The sequence below is a fragment of the Rhamphochromis sp. 'chilingali' genome, assembly GCF_963969265.1.
Source record: "Rhamphochromis sp. 'chilingali' genome assembly, chromosome: 17".
In the NCBI taxonomy this organism is placed as follows: domain Eukaryota; kingdom Metazoa; phylum Chordata; class Actinopteri; order Cichliformes; family Cichlidae; genus Rhamphochromis; species Rhamphochromis sp. 'chilingali'.
Window position 1 is genome coordinate 7,657,628 of NC_137944.1, and position 23,311 is coordinate 7,680,938.

Here is a 23,311-nt window from a genome sequence, read left to right on the forward strand (position 1 = left end):
AATTTTATAAGAGGTGGTGAAGTATTTTCAGTATTTTCTGTTTCAGTAGCTGGTCTTTAGTGACACACGAAGTGTGTCAAGAAGGGGTGATTTTGGGTTTAATTTGAAATAAGGGGCTTTGTGATCATGTTATGATTTTCTGGGTGTTTGATAATTTAGCTCTAATAAAACTTACTCATAAGTAATTGCTTCTATGCTTAAACTTAATTGATTGAAAATGCTTGTTTTGTTTTCTCTTTGATTTTTTTTAGTAGAATAAGTAAACGGTCAATGTAAAAACAAAATGCTTCTAGACACAGATAACATGAAGGTTCACTTGTAGGTCAGAGTTAAGACACATTTCGCTTGGAAACTTTTGTACTTGCATACCAACAGTTTTTTTTAATGCACGCTTACAGACACAGACATGACGTAGATTAGTTTCTGGGGTAGAGGTGAAAAACAGTTTGCTTTGTCTTTGTTTAAAGTAGTAAGTTGAGTACAGGACGTACTTGAGATGATCAGATAAGAGAAGAAGAGAGGTTTTTTTTGTTTTTGGAGTGTCAAGGGTTGTTAATAGTGTAGCTTACCCAAATGAATAAAATTGCAGATTATATATGTATAAATGATAGACCCAAGAACATGATAGGTTGAACCAAGTATGAAGAATTAAGAGAACAATTGATGAACATAATAGGTTATGGAGGCATAGCAGAGAGAGGCGTTTTCCTTTTCTGTCCATTACAGGAGAAGGAGCAGGTTGGCGAGAATCCTGGAAGCACCGGACCGAACGGGACCACAAAAGAAGCACAGAGCACGAATGTTCAAGGAAATTTGTTGTTTAGGATATTAAAGGCTTGTTAAGGCTAAATGTGGCCATAAAAATAATGAAGAGCAATATGGGCCCTTTAGGGGATAAAGTTAATTATAGATGATTGGATTGGAGCAGTGAGGGAAGGCAGAAGTGGGGTTAAATTGTGACTCTGGGGTCAAAAGGGGATGGTAGGAAGAGAAGCAATGATAGCTCACAGCCCAGCGTAAACGCGAGGTGCTGTATAAGGGCTTGATTTATTTGTTTGATTTATTTGTTGTGGATACAAGTAATTATGCTATAGTAATAAGGGAACATTGAAAGTGTACAACTCGTTGAGGGGACGGAGGACCTAAAGGGTTGGGCAATTGAAAGGTTTCATTTTTGATATGATTTCTTTTGTTATATTTTAGCTATTATTCTCACATGGAAGTAAACTTAATGGGAATAATTAGGGTTTACGTCGGCTTTTAAAAAAGACGAAAAGGGGAAACTGTTGGGGTTTGAATATATAATCTGAATGCGTATTTGCTGATTATGTTGTTTTAGATACGAGAGGCCTAACTCTGAGTACAGTCTGTGCCAAAAGGGACTGACAGGAAATTAAATGCTTTTGCAGGCAGAAAGTGAAACTAAACAGAGTGTTTGATCGAAACTTAAAGTGTATGTGACGTCGAGAAGTACATAAATAACCTGGCTTCCTGTTTTCTGCTTGAGACTGGCTGATTTGAGCAGGCGTTTCTGTGTGTGCTCACTGCTCAGTCGCCATTTTTAAAGTAAAAGACCACTATGAGCTGTGTCTTTTTTGGCTGTAAAGAATACAAAAGAACTGGGATTTAATAACACTCACTCACGTGCACTCACACATACACACAGGTACGCACATACAGTCACTCACGTGCACTCACATAGACATATGGGTACGTGCTCATACAAGCACTCCATGGGGGTTTTATGATGGGGTCGCTTCTATAAAGCTGACTGTAACAAACAAAAGAGTGGAAGATTTGCAGAGGGACACCGGCCTTGCATGTCTCCACTTCTAGAAGATGCATGCTTAAATGAAGATGAATAAAGATGAATAAAGGTTTTGTGAAAATGACTACTGAGTTCTGGTGCCATCTCTGGATGCCCGAGGAATAAAAAGAACCGGGGTAAAACTGATTTCGTAACATTTGCTTTCTTCACAGGAATAACATCTGAACTAGAGGGCCTGCTGAGGTGCAGACCCAACAGCTAGTTACAAAGTTTTTCAGTTTAAGACTATTTTTCATGCATAATAATAGCTATTAACTACTGACTAAAGTGTACAATATGCATATTTCAGTGTGTGAGTGATTCAGCGGTTTAGTAGACAGTCAACAGTGACTCCAGAAACATAAGTCTCATAAATATAAAGAGGACTCTAAATAAGTGACCGTACCCTATTATTAAAATTAAAAGTTGTAATTATTTGTTTCGTGGGGTCCTCTCCTGAAAAAATGCAGGCATCGTCAGGAAACGTTCAGTGTGTGTACTTTATTTTGCTGGCCTCCCAGATGTATTATTTACAAAGAAAATAAACAACTAACTTATTCATCACTAAACAAAAATCTATGTACAGAACGCAAGAGAATGCTAAACAATCAATCAGAAAGACACAATTCAGCCACACTATAATGCTAACATGTTTTTTAAATGTATATATTTAACAACATCTGAATAAGGTTTTTTAAGAGGTTTTATAAAGCTTGTCATGAGTAATTAATAGTGTTAAATGTAATATATTTTCTCTTACCTTCAAAAGTAAAGGAAGTAGCAAGTAGGCAGAGAGTCTGTGAACGATAGAGCAAGTTGAATTGGTGAGCTACTATTCAAATGCCCTGATGGTGTTAGTGAGGTTTATTTTTGGTTCTAGGAAAGCTGAATTGTTTGGCTTGTTGTCAGAATTGAGAAAAGAGGAAAAACCTGTCTGTTAACTGTGCAACAGCCAGTGTAGTATTACCTGGGAGGGTTTATTTATGATCTGTTTAACCCATGAAAACCATACATGGAAGGAAATCATGTATCCATGTCAGATTATTTTTGATATGAGCTTATGAATGTAGTACCATAAATAATGATAAGAAGAAGAAGAAGAATATCACATTGTCATGTCCTTAATAGCACATAATATCCTTTTTTGCATTTTCCTGTGGAAAAACAACAATCTCATGCTTACGAATCTCATGAAAATAACACAGAATAGACATTATGAATAAATACAGTCACAATGGTCAAATGTGACTACCTGCTCCTTCACACACACACAGGTGTACAAACAGGTACTCACAGACACACACTATCTTGGTTGGCTGCTGCCTTTAAGCATCTCATGCGTTGTTGGCTTTGTGTGCCACTCAATAAGATTCAATATTTATTATTTACTGCTACCTATGCTTATGTTGGTTGTTGCTGTAGTTTCCCTTCTCTGCTGTTTTCCTGTTTTGCAAAGCAAATAGAGAAGCAGATTTTCAGTGTCTTTTCTCTCTATCCCTCTTTTCCTCGATTTTTCTTTCCCTCTCCTTCTGTTAACTCTCTTCCCAACTTCTCTTTAGTCATATTGTTTCTCTTTTCTGTCCTCGAGTTCTGTCCTTTCTGATTGTAATAACTTCAAATAAAAATAAATTATAAAGAGCAAATAAACTATGACAATCAAGTGGACCAATATAGCAAAAGGTCCACTTGAAATAATATAAAACTAAAGTAAAACAAAATAAATGAAGACAAAATAAACAGCTGTAGAAAAAAGCAAATAAAACATTAATGCCTTGACAAACTGCTAAAATACACCACATGCAAATACAACCAGTTCTACACAAGTCTGCACCAGTTCCAGTAAAGACAAGCTTATGCTTGCCACAGTAAAGTAGCAGTGCAAATCCTATTCAAAGCAAAACAAGCAAGCAGAGCATGGCTATTAAAGGTTTCACTGTGAAGCAAGATTCATAAAAAAAGTTCTGTGTCACAGAGGTGGCTGCCTTTTTTACAAGGGAGAAGTTGATCATGGTACTGCATGTTAGTGCAGTTCATAATGAAGTCATGAACCAATAATTTTTGATTACACAGGACTCATAAACAAAGGTTAAACTATAAAACAAAATTACTGCAGAATTTAAGGAAGGTATAAAAACAAAGAAACAAAATCAACAAACCTTCAAAGAGGGAAAATGTGAAGGAGGACATGACAAAAGGCAGAGGGAAACTGAAAACTTAAATATAAATAATGGATAATGAGAGGATATAAAACTTGAACCAAAGTACAAGAGAAAAAAACAGAAAAAGTCAGATAGGAAAAGAAACTCAAACTTGACCCTGTAGACTGTGACAGTAATAATGTTTTGCTTTTTTATTTTTTTGAAGAACATGAGTAACAAACAATAACTAAATCAACATTGCAAGGCAGGACATGTTATCACTGCACGTTCCTGTGTTTTTGTTATTCATGTTGTGGGTTCAAGGTGATTCTTTTTAATCATGTTTTTGTGTGCTATATCCACACCTGTAATCACACCTCTCAACATGGCTCTACTTTTTTCCCTTAAACCTCCACCCAAGTTCTTAGAACTCTCATTGTACTACGCCCTTCTTAGTAGGAGGAACGTTTTTAGAAAGTCCCAGAACAGTATGTCAAGTCTTATTATGGGTGTGTGAACATGTTGTTGCAATGAGCATGATTTGTAAATAAATCCAGGCTAAGAGTGCCAGTTTAGTTCATGGTGTGAATAGGCAATAAGGCAGAAATGTAGTGTCCCTGGTCCTAGTCCCACTCTGCACCTAGTCCCTAATCCAAGGTAATGCAATTCCTTTTGAGTTATAACATTGACAAGATTCTCAGAAAAACAATAACTGTGATCTTGACCTTGAGGTGAAGCTGAATATTTTTGCTTTGAGATCAACGTCGGCGTAATTTGAACTTGTCTGGGCCGGACCTTATGCTGCCAGAACCACGACAAAGACTCCGGTAAGGTGGGGGGGTTGTGCTTAATCTGGACCAAAAGCTGGCCTTTTACTGCTCCTCAAATTGATTACACAGAACATCCTATGAATTGTGTCTAAACTGATCATATCTCTGCTTTGTTTGATATGTAAGAAAGATTTTGTCAATGAAATGTCTCACGGTGACATCAGCATGACGCATGAGGATGAGACAAAAGTTTCCAGTTCAAGACGTTTCTGCACCACACCTGACAACATGTCTTTGTGTCATTATGTTCTTAACTTTCCTCCTGTTCCAGTAAAGCAGAAATGCTGACTTGAGACTTGCAAATGCGGATGTGGTATTGTAAAGTGATTCATTTAGACTTTAGATAGCTCATGGAAAGACACATGACGCAGACAGAGCAGACATGGAATAAAACGTAAAGAGAGGAACGACACAGGAGACAGTGATGAGACAGAGACAAGAAAACACCAACTAGGGAGGAAAACAAAACAGAGATGGAGACCGAGAGAGAATCAGTAACAGAGGAGGAGGACGATTTCACGCGAGAAATGATTACTTAATGATTTGGCTATCCTTTCTTTAGGGGTACATTGTCCGTTGTCTTCACATTATACAACATTACGAGGTAGCTTAAGGCAACTCATGAGCAGACAAAGGAGAAACATCAGTTCAAATAGATACAGTGCATAGTTACTTTTGTACTTTGCATTAATGCAGATCCATTTCTGCAGCTTCTCTACTGTTTGCCGAATAAAGAGCAGACAACTGAGCTGAGACAGACTCCATGATCAGCCACTGCTCTTATTAAAGCCCATGTTACACTACTGGAGATTCAGACTGACTATAATCAACGTGATTGCAGACAATAAAATTATGGACACCTTAGGCACACAGTTCTGGCACTGAAGTCCCCAGCTCTATGGTGTACAACCTTTATGTTTACAAATGACAGCCAATCAGAAGAAAGTTATCTTAAATGGAGGGGGAAAGGAGCTGAAAGGGCTTGTTTCAGAGTGTTGAAGAAACAAGAGACTGCACTGGGGTCGAATAAGAGATAAAAATAGGATTATTTATAACTATGAATCACACAAAACTACTTTAGAAGGGGCCAAGAATAAAAATACAGAGCTGAAAAGGAGCACAATAATTCCCTTTTCACTCATGCTAAAAATCGGTCAGAGATTATCCATGGCACTTGAGTATCTACAGAGATCTTGTGTTAAAGAACTCCTTTATTAATTTCCATGCATTGGCCAACTTCAGAGGTTTCTATCACCCTTAACCTAAACATTAATCATACAATTAGAGTAAAGCCAGACTATTAGAAGACCCAGAATGGATAGCTGCCTAACACAGTGCGGACAGCAGACAGCACAATCACAAATCATGCTGAGCTGAGGAGACAGGGGTCAGGAAAGTTTCTCATTCAGGCTGCAGAAGAGTGATGAAAGGATTTTAAAGAAGTAGAAATGGCTCTAATTAGCCTAGACTACAGCTAAGATTAATGCACACCAGAGAAATCCTTTCCCTTTGATAAAGTTATGAGAAGTTATGCTTAAAAGCATGGAAATCTGTTGTTAAAGTCAGTCAACCTGCAATTCTTGTATAGCACTTCCCTACTCTCCCAGAACACTCACAGCGCTTTATACAGCATGTCTCATTTACCCAATCACACGAGCCCTTCTTATGCAGAATTGCTTTCTATCTACCATTCACACACCGATGGATACATCAGAGAGCAAGTGTATCGGCAGATATATGTCCTGTCGGATAATATCTGCATGTTAACAAATATTTATCTGGTGTGTTATTTTGACTCAGTGTTCAAAAGAAAAATAATTTTTTAGAAACATGAAATTTTTGCTTCCTTGAAAGAAACAAATCAATCTTCTAATTTGAATATTTGTTTTCTAGAGATGAAACACACTATAAACCCTTGCTGTTCTTCAAAGTAGATCAAACATGTATCCAATAAAACAGAACAAAGTATGTATGTATGCATGTATTGCTAACTGGGTAAATGCCTACACATAAGCTCGTAACACTTGGAGGTTTGAGCCAATCTCAATTCTCATTTGTGGATGAACAGAGTCCAGTGGCACAGGGTCAAGCCTGGGGCCGGCCAGTAAACCTGTCTGTTCACTTTGATGAGTGCAGCAGGTGCAGAGCACCAAACAACTGGTGTATGGCATCACATGCTCCCCCCACCACCCCTCACAGAGGCACACATGCTATAAAAACAAAACTGTGGAGAAATGATGCCGGCCGATGCCGGAACAACACACTGGCCCAGCACATACTCATCAGATCAGCTGCACTTGCATACCACCATGCAGCTATAATCTGGGGCTTGGAATGCTAATACCCATGTGGTTACTTGAGACATAAGTGCAAAACTAACAAGAAGCAGACTCGGCTATGAAGAAAATGTAAGCTAGACACCATCTGAAGACTGTTCAGTTTTGTGTTTTGGAGGTAAAGTTTGCCTCCATTCATGGGCATATGACAGAAAAGGAGGGACAATGAAGGATGTCTTCCAATCATAAAGAGAACATTTAAACTATAGGACTGTTGTTAAAGTCAGTGAACCTGCAAACACAAGAGGAAAAAATAAGAGAGGAAAAAAAAAAGAAAAAAGAAAAAGAAAACACCAACTAGAAATAAACTTAAAGGCAAAAAGAACTAAACTCAAGACTAAACAGTAAAACCTGAACTTAAACATCTTAGAAAATGCAGCAAAGGAATCATATTAGTAGTAGTAGTAGAAGTAGTAGGGTCTACCTCACAATATGAAGCACTTTGAAGTGACTGTTTATGTGACTTGGCACTGTATAGATAAAATTAAACTGAATGTAAAACTGAACTGACTGCAAAATAAACATGGCCCTAAAGGGCATCGATTCACTATTCTTTTTAGTGAGCTCCGATTCCCGTACACAAGTGTCATTACTGAGATCCTACTGAATAAAGTCTGCATTTGGTCTGGTCCTATAAAGAATGATTGTGAGGACGTTCACCTTTCATAAGAACATGCGTGAGCAGTGTTAGATTATAATATTATTTTATGCCATGTTATATCCGTAACTAAAGATTGTGAATTATTATGTAGTTTTAGTTTGCATTATTCTCCTGAATTAGAAGAAGCTGATAACTATTGCATTCGTTAAACTGATTTGCATTACATTAGACTGCTGATTTATTGTGGATGAATGATATTGTTTTATGATGTTATAAGAAATACTGTTTGCAGAAAGTCATCGCCTTATTTGTCTGATTAGAAGAGAACAGAATATACTGGAGTTTTCTGCCCCATCTCAGCAGGAGCAGATAAACGGGGAGCCAAGGTCATAGCTTAGGCGCCGTGTGAGAGAAAAGCATGTGAATGTTTAGGCTTTTATGATAAGGTGGGGGTACCAGAGGCTATAAGAGTTTGATCAATGCTCCACCATTTTGAGATCTGAGGCTGTCTGCATACGGTGTCCATCTCCCACGCGTGTGTTCATTAAAATCATCGTTTGACTTAACCCGGCCGGACCAGTGTTGTTATTATGGTTTTTTCTCTTGTCTCCATCCCCAATATTTTGAACCATAACAGCAGGAGAAGAAAGCCATCATCACAGACGCTTCATCACCAGAATTCATGGAAACAGCTGAAACTGTTGCTTTTCATTGGGGTGTTTCTCTTGTTTTTTGTTTACTGTTTATATCTGCTAAAATAATAACTGGCAGAAGAAATGTAAAGGCTGGATATGACATGCAAGTAGATTTTTCCCTTGGTGCATTGCACGAGAGGTTTTACATCTGATTGCCTCAAGGCCTTATGATATCCTCCACAGATTTATGATCACCTCTTTCATTGAAACTTAAGTGTTTTTACACCTGTGGTGTTCCCAGTCAAATGTGACCACCATAATGACACCCATGGGTATCCAGACTATATTCATCCATCAGACAGAAAACATCCCCATACACCTCCCCAACTCACTCACTCACTCACTCACTCACTCACTCACTCACTCACACATTTCAGACTGAACAATGTCTTTTGCGAGTACACATCTTTTTTCCCACGCTTATGTGCTGATCCTCCTACTTCTATTGTTCATGAGTACTAGGGTTTTGGTTTCTGATTTCTTGTTCTTCTGGGTTGTGATTTGTAGCTCTTAGGTTTAATTCTGCCCTCGTGTTATTCTCTTATTCCCTAGTCAGTCATGTCTCGAGACCCTCCGGTCCCTGTACTGTGTTAGTATTGTCTCTGAGTTCAGTCTGTGGATTTCCTGTTTTACTTTGAAGGTCTTGTCTCATGTTAGTGTATTCTGCTTTACGTCCTTGTCTTGTCTAGCCCAATGAGTCCCAGGTGTGTGCCCACCTGTTCCTCATTTCCTCATGTGCCCCCCAGTGTATTTTAGTCCCTGTCAGTTAGTTCTTCTTGTTACGTTGTTTCTTGTGCATTTGGGTTCTAGCTTTCCAATCTAGGTTTCTGTTTGGCTTGCTTCAAGTTCATGTTTTGCCTCTATGAGTCCTGTGTTTGGGTCCAATCCTGCCTGCCTGTACATGACATCAAGTTCCTGATGAAACAATGTATCATATCTTCACACAGACTAGACAGGTGTCTGTTATGTGAACCCATCTCTTTCCCACGCTTTTATGCCTATCCCCCCACGTGAATCACACCATCCAGAGTAATCAATGTATCATCTTCACACAGACCATATACAGTGGGGCAAAAAAGTATTTAGTCAGCTACCGATTGTGCAAGTTCCCCCACTTAAAATGATGACAGAGGTCAGTAATTTGCACCAGAGGTACACTTCAACTGTGAGAGACAGAATGTGAAAAAAAAATCCATGAATTCACATGGTAGGATTTGTAAAGAATTTATTCGTAAATTAGGGTGGAAAATAAGCATTTGGTCACCTCAAACAAGGAAAATCTCTGGCTCTCACAGACCTGTAACGTCTTCTGTAAGAAGCTTTTCTGTCCCCCACCCGTTACCTGTATGAATGGCACCTGTTTGAACCCATCATCTGTATAAAAGACACCTGTCCACAGCCTCAAACAGTCAGACTCCAAACTCCGCCATGGCCAAGACCAAAGAGCTTTCGAAGGACACCAGGAAAAGTATTGTAGACCTGCACTAGACTGGGAAGAGTGAATCTACAATAGGCAAGCAGCTTGGTGTGAAAAAATCAACTGTGGGAGCAATCATCAGAAAATGGAAGACATACAAGACCACTGATAATCTCCCTCGATCTGGGGCTCCACGCAAGATCTCATCCCGTGCGGTCAAAATGATCATGAGAACGGTGAGCAAAGATCCCAGAACCACACGGGGGGACCTGGTGAATGACCTGCAGAGAGCTGGGACCAAAGTAACAAAGGTCACCATCAGTAACACACTACAACGGCAGGGAATCAAATCCCGCAGTGCCAGACGTGTTCCGCTGCTGAAGCCAGTGCATGTCCAGGCCCGTCTGAAGTTTGCCAGAGAGCACATGGATGATACAGCAGAGGATTGGGAGAATGTCATCTGGTCAGATGAAACCAAAGTAGAACTTTTTGGTATAAACTCAACTCGTCGTGCTTGGAGGAAGAAGAATACTGAGTTGCATCCCAAGAACACCATACCTACTGTAAAGCATGGGAGTGGAAACATCATGCTATGGGGCTGTTTTTCTGCCAAGAGGACAGGACGACTGATCCGTGTTAAGGACAGAATGAATGGGGCCATGTATCGTGAGATTTTGAGCCAAAACCTCCTTCCATCAGTGAGAACTTTGAAGATGAAATGAGGCTGGGTCTTCCAACATGACAATGATCCAAAACACACCGCCCGGGCAACAAAGGAGTGGCTCCGTAAGAAGCATTTGAAAGTCCTGGAGTGGCCTAGCCAGTCTCCAGACCTCAACCCCATAGAAAATCTGTGGCGGGAGTTGAAAGTCCGTGTTGCTCGGCGACAGCCCCAAAACATCACTGCTCTCGAGAAGATCTGCATGGAGGAATGGGCCAAAATACCAGCTACTGTGTGTGCAAACCTAGTAAAGACCTATAGTAAACGTTTGACCTCTGTTATTGCCAACAAAGGTTATGTTACAAAGTATTGAGTTGTATTTTTGTTATTGACCAAATACTTATTTTCCACCCTGATTTACGAATAAATTACGAATAGGTTCTGGTCCGGGTTTTGAAAAAAAAAATGTGTTACTTCAGTTGTTTGTGCACTAGAGTATCCTGTAGTGTGGAACAGAAAGTATAAAACATTCACCATAAAACTATTCCAATGTATTACTGTTGAAAACCAGTCAAGTGATACCAATAGATTACATATATTTGTACTATAATTTGACTTAAAAAATCCCCATCACTAAAGATATTGTTTTATACCTACACTATTCTAGCTTGATAGCATAAAGCAGACCCGCCCACTAGGGCAGAGCCATGGCAGGGATGAAAAGGGGGGAAAAAAACAAAAACGCTTGGACACTGTTAGCACGTGGAGCCTACAGAAACGCAAAGCAGGAGATGAAGCATAGCTGAATATGTTTCCAAACCAACTTCATTCTAAGCCAAAGACTAGAAAATATGGTGAAGCATATCTGCCCTTTAGCTTCACCTGCACAAGTGCCAAGGTAGGTCTCCCTGCAGAATTGGTTTTCCCTTAGTCGGGAGCAGCGCTGGGCTGTTTAAATCACAGACAAACAGTATCCCACATTCGTGATTTTTAGTTCACAAACACGTCTTGTAATGATTAACTACTCCATACATTTTGCAGATGTTAGCTCTTTATACAGTAAAGTTACAGTGGGATACAAATAATATCAGGCTGTTCGTGCCACGATTTGTTCCCCCGGTTAAAATCACGGACAAACAGTATCCCACAGCTGTTTATGTTTTTAAACCTATTTTGCACAGAGAGGCATTTTTTGAAAAATGTATTGATAGCAATGTTGAATATTATTACACAGGAAAAAAACAACTACATGTAAAATAATCACACCATGATCCGTGATACCTCTGCCTTTCTAAATGGAGGGACAGTAACTGCGTGTAAAACCTGACGATAGTCAGATTAACAGTATTTTGTCTCTATCTGCCATTCTGCAATTCATCTCATGTAAACAATATCGTGGCGCACAGCATGACGTGAAAAAAGGCACATACCTTTGACGTTGCGTGATGAACTCTGTATTCCTCGTCCACACGTAAACGCAAAAAAGGAGTTTTAAAAAAATCTCAGTTTTCGGTGATTCCAAACGCCGTTTCCGTGTGGACGAAACAGCTGTGTTTTCAAAAATACCTGTGTAGGTGTGCACGTAGCATAAAAGAGTTAGTAGTTTATTTTCTTACTACCTGTAATTTATTGCAGATTACTTGTATTTGCTTAATTGTTTACTAAATGTTTGAGGTGTGAAATAAACCGCAATGGAGCAAAATATGGGTGTGTGTGGTTGGAGGATGTGTGCGTGCGTGGGTGCGCAACATTTTTCTTGTAAAACAAAGGGGGGCGCAGCAAAAAAAGTTTGAGAACCACTGACATAAAGCATGATAGTGTAGTATCACATCATAGTCACAGTGACATGCTAGTGGTGTAGTAGAATGTTATGTAGGAAGTTCTGTATGAAAGCAAGATTCCCAAGGGCTTAGCATGGTTTTCTGTTGCGTTTGAGTGTGCGTGCTTACAGCAACACCTCAGAGGAGAGAACTTTTTAAATTAGTTAACTGACTTGCAACTTAACTTGTATCACTAGTGATCATTTTGGTGTCATATTTTGACTACAGTAAGAGATTATTTAAAAGTTTAGGTTCTTCTTTTCAGTGTATTAGCAACTCTTAAAAAAATGAAAATGCAAAGCCTGTTGATGTGATGTTCCACCCTGATCTTCATCGTAGAAATACTACCTCACCAGGCTTTCACTATGCCAACAGGTTGTCAAGGTTCTGGCTGAAAACACCTCCATGCATTGAGGTTCTGTGCTACAGAGCTGGTTGAGGTGTTTACAGATGTTTTTAATTTGTCCCTCACCCAGTCAGCTGTACCTACATGCTTCAGGTCCACCGCCGTAGTGCACCTCCCAAAGAAAAACAACATAACCGGTTTGAATGACTACTACTCCATCGCGCTCACTCCAACTGTAATTAAGTGTTTTGAGAGCATAGTCATAGTCGTTTTGAGAGGATAGTCATGTCCCATGTCAAAAAAGCCATCCCGGACACATTAGATCCTCGAATGCTGATTATAGACCGTTCAGCATTCAAGAAGCACCTTGAGGCGACCTTTGTTGTGATTTGAGGCTATATAAATAAAACTGAATTGAATTGAAACTTGAAAAGAACTTTTTCCACGATTAGGAAAGCTGCTTGCGCTTTCTTCTGCAGTGCCCAAGCGTGATAATTACAAATACCAACTGTGTAATTTTCCCAGTCTTTCCAGTTTGGGCATGTTTGTCCTGCTTTGTTACACCTACTCATTTTCGCATTTCAGCTGCAGCATTCAAAGTATGTTTCAATGTGTTATCATTCTGAGTCAGTGCTTTTCATTACTTTTAACCTTTTGACGTCATTAAACATACCATTCAACAGATCAAAAATATGTAATTCTTGTAGAAGAAGTAAGCACAGAGGTAAGAGGTAAAAAGGGGTGAATCCATTTAAGGTCTTTCAACAAAGCAGCACAGGAAATAATGTAACTGTAGTTTTAAAAAATGTATAAACCAGTTCTTCTCTGGATGAAACCTGCATGCTCAACAAGCCCTAACACAGTCCTGATCAGTTTTAGATTTGTTTTGTTTTTTACAGTAGTTTTCACTCCCAAAATGTACTTCTGCATGTCAGCCTCTCAAACATTTTTAGATGTGTTCCTTTGATAGTAGAAACTCCCTCATCAAGCTGATTAATTTCGAACCATTAATTTTCATTGCTGCAAGTAGAATATAAAGTCATTATTGAACACAGTGTTCTAGTTTGCCAAATGTAATAACACGAGTGACTATATTACAAATACCCATTTTCTGGTCTTTCCGGTTTTTGATTGATTGATTGATTGATTGAATCTTTATTTTGAACATGTTGAAAAAGTATAAAAAAAAAAAAATAGAATTAAAAGAGACAAATGAACAAAGCAAACAAAAGGAAAACGAGCAACCACAACTCCAAATAACGTCCATGTTCAAAAAGGAGCAGGAAGAAGCATAAGCTTATTTAATCCCACCCCTTTTCCACTATCTAGTATCAATAGACTACAGAAATACCTCCTTGTAATTACATTATATGTTATGTGTAATTTTTTTTTTTTTTTTTTTTTTAATATATACACATATATGTTTCTATCTATCCATACCTACGTATATACACACATACGCACATATACACATTTTCAATAACCCCATTAACACCTGAAGGATACACAACCTACAATTTTATATATATTTAATATATATATATATATATACATACATATATATATATATATATACATATACATACATACACACATACATACACACACATACACATATATATATATATATATATACACATATACATATACACATATATACATATATACATACATACATACATACATATACACATACATATATACCCATACCAACAAACCCGTGCATGCGCACACACATGAAAATATTAGACAAGAACACCCTATCAAATCTCTACCTTTTCCCTGTACCCTGTAAAAACCATATCCTTAAACCGCTTTTTAAACTGCGCCATGCTTGGACATTGCTTCACATCTTTACTTAGTCTGTTCCACAGCTTCACTCCACACACAGAGATGCAAAAACTTTTTAATGTTGTACGGATACGAGGATGTTTTAAATTTAATTCCCCCCTCAAATTGTATCCCCGTTCCCTTTTAGAAAACATTTTTAGAATATTGTCAGGAAGCAGGTTATTTATTGCTTTATATATAATTTGTGCTGTGAGAAAATGAACCAGATCTGTGAATTTTAGAATTTTTGATTTTAAGAATAGTGGATTTGTATGATCTCTGTAACCAGTTTTATGGATTATCCTTATGGCCCTTTTTTGTAATATAAAGATTGATGATAGCGAACATTTGTAAGTATTGCCCCAAACCTCTGCACAGTAATTCAAATACGGTGCAATCAGGGAACAATAGAGAATGTGGAGTGATTTGTGGTCCAGAATGTGTTTTACTTTACTCAAGATTGAGACACTTCTTGAAATTTTGTTATGTATATGATTTATATGAGACTTCCAGTTTAATTTATCATCTATAATCACACCAAGAAACTTATGTTCAAGTACTCTTTCAATTTCCACACCATCTACATGAATCTGCACTTGTGCATTTCTAAGGGAATTCCCAAATAAGATAATTTTAGTTTTACTTAGATTTAGCGATAGTTTGTTCCTGTTAAACCATTTTTTAATTTTGCACATTTCTGAAGTAATTGTATGCAGCAGCTCCTTTAGATTCCCCCCAGAACAAAAAATATTTGTGTCATCTGCAAATAATACTAATTTTAATATATCAGATGCCTTACAAATATCATTTATATAAATAATAAATAATTTTGGACCCAGTACAGAGCCTTGTGGAACACCACAAGCAATGTCCAAGCATGATGAGGAATGGACACCCAGCTTCACAAATTGTTTCCGGTCACTTAAATAATTTTTCACCCATTGCAGTACAACCCCCCTAATCCCATACCGTTCCAGTTTATTAATTAATATGTCATGATTGATTGTGTCGAATGCTTTCTTGAGATCCAGAAATACTCCAGCTGCATACTGTTTCTGATCTATAGCATTCGTAATCTCCTCAATTGATTCGATTAATGCCAGAGATGTTGATCTTTTTGATCTGAATCCATATTGACTGTCAGAGAGTAATTTATATTTATCTAAGAATTTGTCTAATCGTTTATTAAACAGGTTTTCTAGGATTTTGGAGAATTGTGGTAGTAAAGAAACAGGCCTGTAATTTGTGAAGTGGCATCTATCCCCGGTTTTATACAGCGGCACAACTTTAGCTATTTTCATTTTGTTTGGCACTTTTCCCGTCTGAAATGATAAGTTGCAAATATATGTTAGAGGTCCTACAATTCCTTCAATGACCTTCTTGACGATTTTCATGTCAATATCATTACAATCAGTGGATGTTTTATATTTACACATGTGTACAATGTCAATTATTTCTTTTTCCTCCACTGATGTGAGGAACATTGAGTTAGGGTTCCTATCAATCAGGTTTTCACTACATTCTACTGATGGCAGTGACTCAGGAATTTGTTCTGCCAGTTTTGGTCCAATATTTACAAAATAATGATTAAAGCTGTTGACCTTATCAGCAGTGTTTTCCATAATATTGCCATTATCGATAAAGTATTGTGGATAACTTTGTTGTCCAGAATTATTTTTAATGATACCGTTTAAAACATCCCATATTCATTTCATATTATGTTTATTGTTGTTCAATATTTTACTATAATACTCCTTTCTACATACACGTATAATATTGGTCAACTTATTTTTGTATTTTTTATATTTATTTTCAGCTTCTTTTGTTCTTTGTTTTAGGTATTCCCTATAGAGTGTATTTTTCTTTTTACATGCATTTTGTAAACCCTTAGTGAGCCATGGTCTATCTGAATATTTGTGCTTTCTGTTGTATTTTATTGTTGGACAGTTTTTATCGTACAACTCCATGAATATTCTTAAAAATATGCCATATGCAATATCAATATCAGCTTCTTTGTACACCTTGTCCCAGTCCTGATTTAATAGATCGTTCTTAAATGCAGTCATAGTTTCTTCTGTCCTTACACGTCTGTATCTCAGTTGTTCTTCATGCTGATTTTTCTTATAATTAGTGTCATAAACTGCAAAAACTGGTAGGTGATCACTGATGTCATTAATTAATATTCCGCTCACAATGTTGTTTTCCATATTGTTAGTGAAAATATTGTCAAGTAAGGTGGCACAATGTGGTGTAATTCTGCTAGGCCTGGTTATTTTAGGATGTAAACTCAAACTGTACATAGTGTTTAGGAATTCGTCGGTCATTTTATGCTTTTTTGGATTCAACAGGTCAATATTAAAATCACCACAGATAAACATAACTTTTTGATTTGTTTTAGAGAATATTTCCTCTATGAAGTCATTAAATACTTGAATACTAGAGCCAGGTGTTCTATATATACAGCTAATTATTACATTTTTTTCTTTTTCCTTATAAATTTCAATTGTTATACATTCTAGTAAATTATCAATTACAGTTGTCATACTTTCTACCACCTTGTAGTTTAGGTTTTTATCCACATACACAGCTACTCCCCCTCCACTCTTGTTCCTTCTATTTACAAAATTCACTTCATATCCCTCCAGTCCAAAGTCCATTCCTTTCTCCGCATTGATCCATGTTTCAGAAATGGCAATAATTCCAAATGGATTTGTCAACTCATTTAGATATTCCTTTATATTGTTGAAGTTGGCATACAGACTTCTGCTATTAAAATGGATTATTGATAATTTATTTTCCGTGTTGATGGTGTGCTTAAACTGTTCATCAGTGAAGTAGCAGCAGTTACAGCTGATGTTGTAGAAGAAATTATTTTCCGGGTCTATATCCTTTTCTAAGTCTAGAACATTATTTTTTGTTTTTTGTTTTGTTGTTCTCTCTCTCTCTCTCTCTCTCTCTCTCTCTCTCTCTCTCTCTCTCTCTCTCTCTTTTCCATGTGCATGTTCTCACAAAGACTGCTGAACCCTGCCCTTAACTACAACCTTTCGGTGTGTGATCTTGAATCAATATGTGTCCTTGTTTAAACCGAGGAATTCTGAGATGATGGCTGTCAACACACAGCCAAAAAAGGTGTGCTACTACTTTGTGGGGGATGAAGCACACAGGTGAATCATGCAAGGACATTTGTTTGCAGCTAAACTCCATGCCAGCTAAAGAGCTAACTTGGCAGGGCATTTTTAAGGAGATTGTACAGTTGTAAATGTACCCATGGATATTGACCCTATAATATTATCTTCTAGGTTACTTGGGGGATTCTGTTGGTGTCCTGTAGTGTGATGAGAATATTAGGTAATACATTATAACACAGCTGTAACTAAGTGTATTTTCAATGTCATTTATATCGAATTTACATTGTGATTGTATTTAAAAGTATATTCACTAGAAAAAGTGGTTGGCAAGTCAGGATTTTACAGGAAAAAAGAAATAATACCTCACCAGGCCTTCACTATACCTACAGGTTGTCAAAGTACAACAGTGGTGTAAAAGAGCTGCAAACCAAGTATGATACATTCTTGGTCCTTCAAATATAGCTGAACAGCACAACAGCAACTGTGCTTTATTTGTGGTTAACTTCCGCCACCTACAGTTTTTTATGAGCATTGCATGTGCATTTGGAACAATGTAAATGTATTTACATCAAAGAACGTAACTCAGAACTGCAGTAATGCAAAAGCCTTTGTGGACTGGACAGAAGAGAGGCAAATGGGATACCTGAGGGGGCGTTGAACCATATAAGAGAGTGAGTATTAGTGATCAACAATACAGTATCGCACCCATTAAGTTTGCTCTTTAGCTTGACTTTAAGTCTAGCTGTAACAGGTCTAAAATTAAGATTTCGACTCACTTTCTATCTTCAGCCTTTGGATGTCAATATCTGTTGATCTGTTGTCACTATGTTTGAAATCTGCCAATATTTTCATTATAGCTTGCACTATTTCAACATGTGTTTAATAAAACTACTCATATAGTAACATATTTAATATACTGTGGTAACCAGGAAAAGGAAACAGCCAAGTTATCATTATCGTCACCAGTGAGTTGTAGAATTAGACTGCTGATTGAATAGAAGCACAAACCTGACATCTAGTGGTGAACACAGTTAAAGTGCATGACACCATGTACTAAAAGGTCAATCGTCATTAGATTCCTCATGTTGTTTTCCTTACAAACACGCTGATCGTTTTTATTCTCTTGTACATGTATGAAATGCTGCAGCAGTGGTCTCCAAAGTAATTTATTTTGATTTTTTTTTAACAGGAATGTAAATTTTTATGTGAGGGGGGGAAAAAGGGGAGTCTTAAATGTTTTACTGCTCTTTAACATGACAGATAATGAAGTTTTCCCACAAAAGCACATATACAGTACTAAAATATTGTCCAACACAAGGATGGTGTGACAGAGCAACACTAAGCTGTATGAAAAACTCATGTTTTACAAACCACTGTACCTAATGCATCAGCTGATTTAACTGAGATATAGATATCCATATAGATAGATATCTATATATCTTGTTTGTTTGTTTGTTTGGTTTCTGTTTTTTTGTTTTTTCAGTAGAGATGGTCACTGCCCTCTTTTTAAGATTGGAGAACAGTAGGTGGACAGATCAATTTTGACTTCTAACAGCATGCTTTCAAAATACAGAGCCAATCAAATCAAACTGGAGATAGAAAACTAAAACAATGATCAAGATGTGTTCTGAAGTGAAATACTGAGCGGTTAGTATTAATGTAGCGACCATCCAGTTTCCCCTGAAAGAAAGGGCAAATCATAACATACCACTGTGCCACAATTAGGAATGGGTACCGGTATACGTATAGCATTTTGTTAAAAGCCGAGAAATGCACTGTATTTGATAGGTCTGTGCAGGTTCTCAGTCATCCAGGTCATCGTAGCCAAAGGAGCTTGCAAAGAAAAGCGTCTGGAGTTCTTTAAGTTGCTTGAAGACGTTTCACCTCTCATCCGAGAAGCTTCTTCAGTTCTAAGGTCAAATGGTGGAGAGTCCCAGATTTCTGGGACTCCCCACCATGTGACAGACGCTTTTCTTTGCAAGCTCCTTTGACACTGTATTTGATAGCTTGCTGCGAGACCTCACACCGAGCACATCTACTGCGGGTGTGGTGCCTGTTATCGGACCCGGAGTTAGCAACATCCCCCAAGAAACCGAAGACGAGAGTCCTGGCCCCTAGCCCTGCCCATGATTATATGGAAGTATGGTGATTATTTATATGATTATTTATATTGTTTATTATATAATTTTATGATATTCATAAAAATTATGACTGTCGTAAACCTTTATTACTTCCTTTATTACTTCTTCTGTCATACAGCATTTGACGATGGGTCATAAATCACTGGTTTGATACAAAGTACCTATTATCCCTCCAATTGGATACTTCCAATAAGGTTAAACTCTGGGAATCTCCACCAGTTGCTCTTAGAACTGAAGAAGCTTCTCAGATGAGTGGTGAAACTCTTTTTTTTCTTTTGTCATTTTAAAGATATCTATATAAGTAATTGTATTTTACAATTCTTCAGCCAGTTAGAAATACGGGTTGCAAGGACAAAGAGTTGAGTAAACATAAAATAAAAAAAAGATAAGTATAAAACAAGGTTTTTTAAACTCATCTAATCTGTAGCTAAACTATGGAGGAATATTTGTGTTGGTTTTTTTTGGTGAAGGTAGCACACACTTGAATATACTGCTCTTACTATACCAGTAAACACAGGTGTCATAAAATAAACTAGGGATGGGCAGTTAAAACAACTTTAACATGGCCACAGTGGGACAAAGGTTTATTGTAATATGTTTTCATTATTTACCTTCCACCAGTTGAAATCTTCCTCCGAGGGTTTATGTTTCTGTGACATAAAAGGTTTAGGAGATTCACTAATGATGTCATTAAACCAAGGATCACTGTCTGTTAGACATTTGTGACAGGCACAAAGTCTTGACTCCTGATGACAGAAGGTATATCCAGATAAATTCCATAAAAGGATGGAGACCAAAACAATTGCTGTGATACTCAGTAGTGGGGAAATGTGCACTCTGAATTTTCCCCTTTTGAAATACATCTTGATGGAGTTCCAATCTGTGAACAAATACAATGTGAGTGAATGTGAAAATTAGCACTAAGCCTTTAAGAAAACAGTAACAGAAATGATAACTCTTTAATTAAAATTATTTATAGTTTGCAACATATTAAGAGCACTGCACTGGAAGGCAGAAAAATCAGATAAACATAGAAGGTTTAATGTCCTCTTGTATTTATGGTATTTGCACAGATAGCATTTACCAGCATAAACCAGCTGCTACTCCTGAGCACATCACGGTGTGTTGCCTAAAGTTGAATCAAATAGCATGACAGCCAACAGAAAGGAAAACACAGAACTTAAAATACTTTCAGAGTCTGTCGGTTTGTGTAATTGCATGAATTACTTGTGCCATTGTAGTATTAACTCTATTGCTGATGAATGAATATATATATATATATATATATATATATATATATATATATATATATATATATATATATAGACACACACAAACACACACATATAGTGAGAGAAAAATACATTTGGGAAACTTAATGACTGGAGGTTCAGTACAGATTAGTGTGAGATGAGACAGAGTGTAAATTATAATGTGTCTTACCAGCAAAAAGATGAAATTACAAAAGCAGGAATATGAGTCAAGAAGAACCTGTATGATACATCTATCAAGCTATCTATGTAGCTATCAACAAAAGAGGAACTTTTCAAAAGGAGAGGGAGGGAGGGGTTATGGACTATGTGCAAACAATTATTGGGGTTGTGTCTGACTTGTGAATTGCCACACAACTGTTGCACACAATTTAAATGTTTTATGTAAACCCACAAAACATACACACACAAATATACATACATACGTATAAATATATAATCTATTAGCCTGTTACTCAGCAGTAATTAGCTGAAATTTGTGTCCACGCTTTGCACCATAACATTTTATGAATACTTCTTACTAGAGGATCTTTCTCATTAGCTGAAAAATAATTCCACCCTCATATATCAAATCAAATCAAATCAAATCACTTTTATTGTCACATCACATGTGCAGGTACATTGGTACAGCACATGTGAGTGAAATTCTTGTGTGCGAGCTTCACAAGCAACAGAGTTGTGCAAAATACAATAATGTAAACAAGCAAAATACAAGAATGGCTACATCTGAAACTAATAAATATATGTACAATGTATAATAGTATATGCATTTCTGGATGTGTATACTAAATATTTTTCTACGTGTGTGTGTGTGTGTGTGTGTGTGTGTGTGTGTGTGTGTGTGTGTGTGTGTGTGTGTGTGTGTGTACACATATTTTACAAATTAAATAGAGTAAACAATAAATAGAATATATAAAATAAATAAAATAAAATATACAGAGTGAGACATGTGCAAAACAGTGGCGTTACTGTACAGTATGGAGTGCATAATGTTAAAGTTCCAGTAGTGAAGCTGAGGTGTCTATGAAGTGTTCAGCAGTCTGATGGCCTGATGGAAAAAGCTGTCTCTCAGTCTGCTGGTACGGGACCGGATGCTGCAGAACCTCCTTCCTGATGGAAGTAGTCTGAACAGTTTATGGCTGGGGTGACTGGAGTCCTTGATGATCCTCCCCGCTTTCCTCAGGCACCGCTTCCTGTAGATGTCTTGGAGGGAGGGAAGCTCACCTCCAATTATCCGTTCAGAGCACCGCACTACTCGCTGGAGAGCTTTGCAGTTGTAGGCGGTGCTGTTGCCATACCAGGTGGTGATGCATCCAGTGAGGATGCTCTCAATGGCACAGTGATAGAAGGTCCTGAGGATGCGGGGGCTCATGCCGAATCTTTTCAGTCTCCTGAGAAAGAAGAGGCGCTGCTGCGCCTTCTTCACTGTTTTGTTTGTGTGTACTGACCACGTAAGATCCTCAGCCAGATGTACACCAAGGAACCGGAAGCTGCTCACTCTCTCCACAGCAGCGCCGTTGATGGTGATGGGGGTGTGTACTTCTCTGCACCTCCGGAAGTCCACTATCAACTCCTTTGTCTTTGCGACGTTGAGGGTGAGATGGTTGTCTTGACACCAGTGGGTCAGGGTGCTGACCTCCTCCCAGTAAGCCGTCTCATCACTGTTGGTGATAAGACCCACCACTGTAGTGTCGTCCGCAAACTTCACAATGATGTTGGAGTTGTTAGTGGCTGTGCAGTCGTAGGTGTAGAGTGAGTACAGGAGAGGGCTCAGTACACACCCCTGTGGAGCACCAGTGTTCAGTGTGACGGGGGATGAGGTGATGCTGCCCAGTCTGACCACTTGGCGTCTGTCAGACAGGAAGCTAAGGATCCAGCTGCAGAGTGTTACAGGCATGGCCCTTTAAGGATGAGCCTGATGGGAAATGTGTGCGGGGCGGAGAGCAAAAAAAAAGAAGGAAAAAGGAAGAGTAACGGTTAACTACAGAAGAGACGAAGAGAAAGTAAATAAAAGGAATGTAATAACTCCCTTGACAGCCAGAGTTGTATCGGCGATGCCCGCTGTGAGCAGTGTTGGGGAGTAACGGAATACATGTACCGTCGTTACTTATTTAGAATACAAAATATGAGTAACTGTATTCCGTTACAGTTACTGTTTAAAAAGGTGGTATTCAGAATATAGTTACTTTGTTGAAATAAATGGATTACACTGCGGTACTTTCCTGTTTCATTTTGTCGCGGGTCAGGACTGTTTGGGTTTTGTTTGACAGCTACGTTCTTTCGTTCCAGG

At 37.9% G+C, this 23,311-nt stretch overlaps 2 protein-coding genes across 2 annotated transcripts in view; one reads left to right on the plus strand and one right to left on the minus strand.

Moving 5' to 3' along the window:
* The window catches only part of LOC308384879 (CMP-N-acetylneuraminate-beta-galactosamide-alpha-2,3-sialyltransferase 1-like), a gene marked incomplete at its 5' end in the record, with an annotated part of 42,789 nt that extends 22,176 nt beyond the window's left edge, over positions 1 to 20,613 (minus strand). Inside the window, one exon of the mRNA XM_080863513.1 lies at positions 20,362 to 20,613. Coding sequence (XP_080719639.1) covers positions 20,362 to 20,613 — 252 coding nt within the window. The remainder of the gene's footprint in view (positions 1 to 20,361) is intronic.
* The window catches only part of LOC308384236 (uncharacterized protein), a 352,712-nt gene that overhangs the window by 169,600 nt on the left and 159,801 nt on the right, over positions 1 to 23,311 (plus strand). The gene's annotated exons all lie outside the window — the stretch shown is intronic.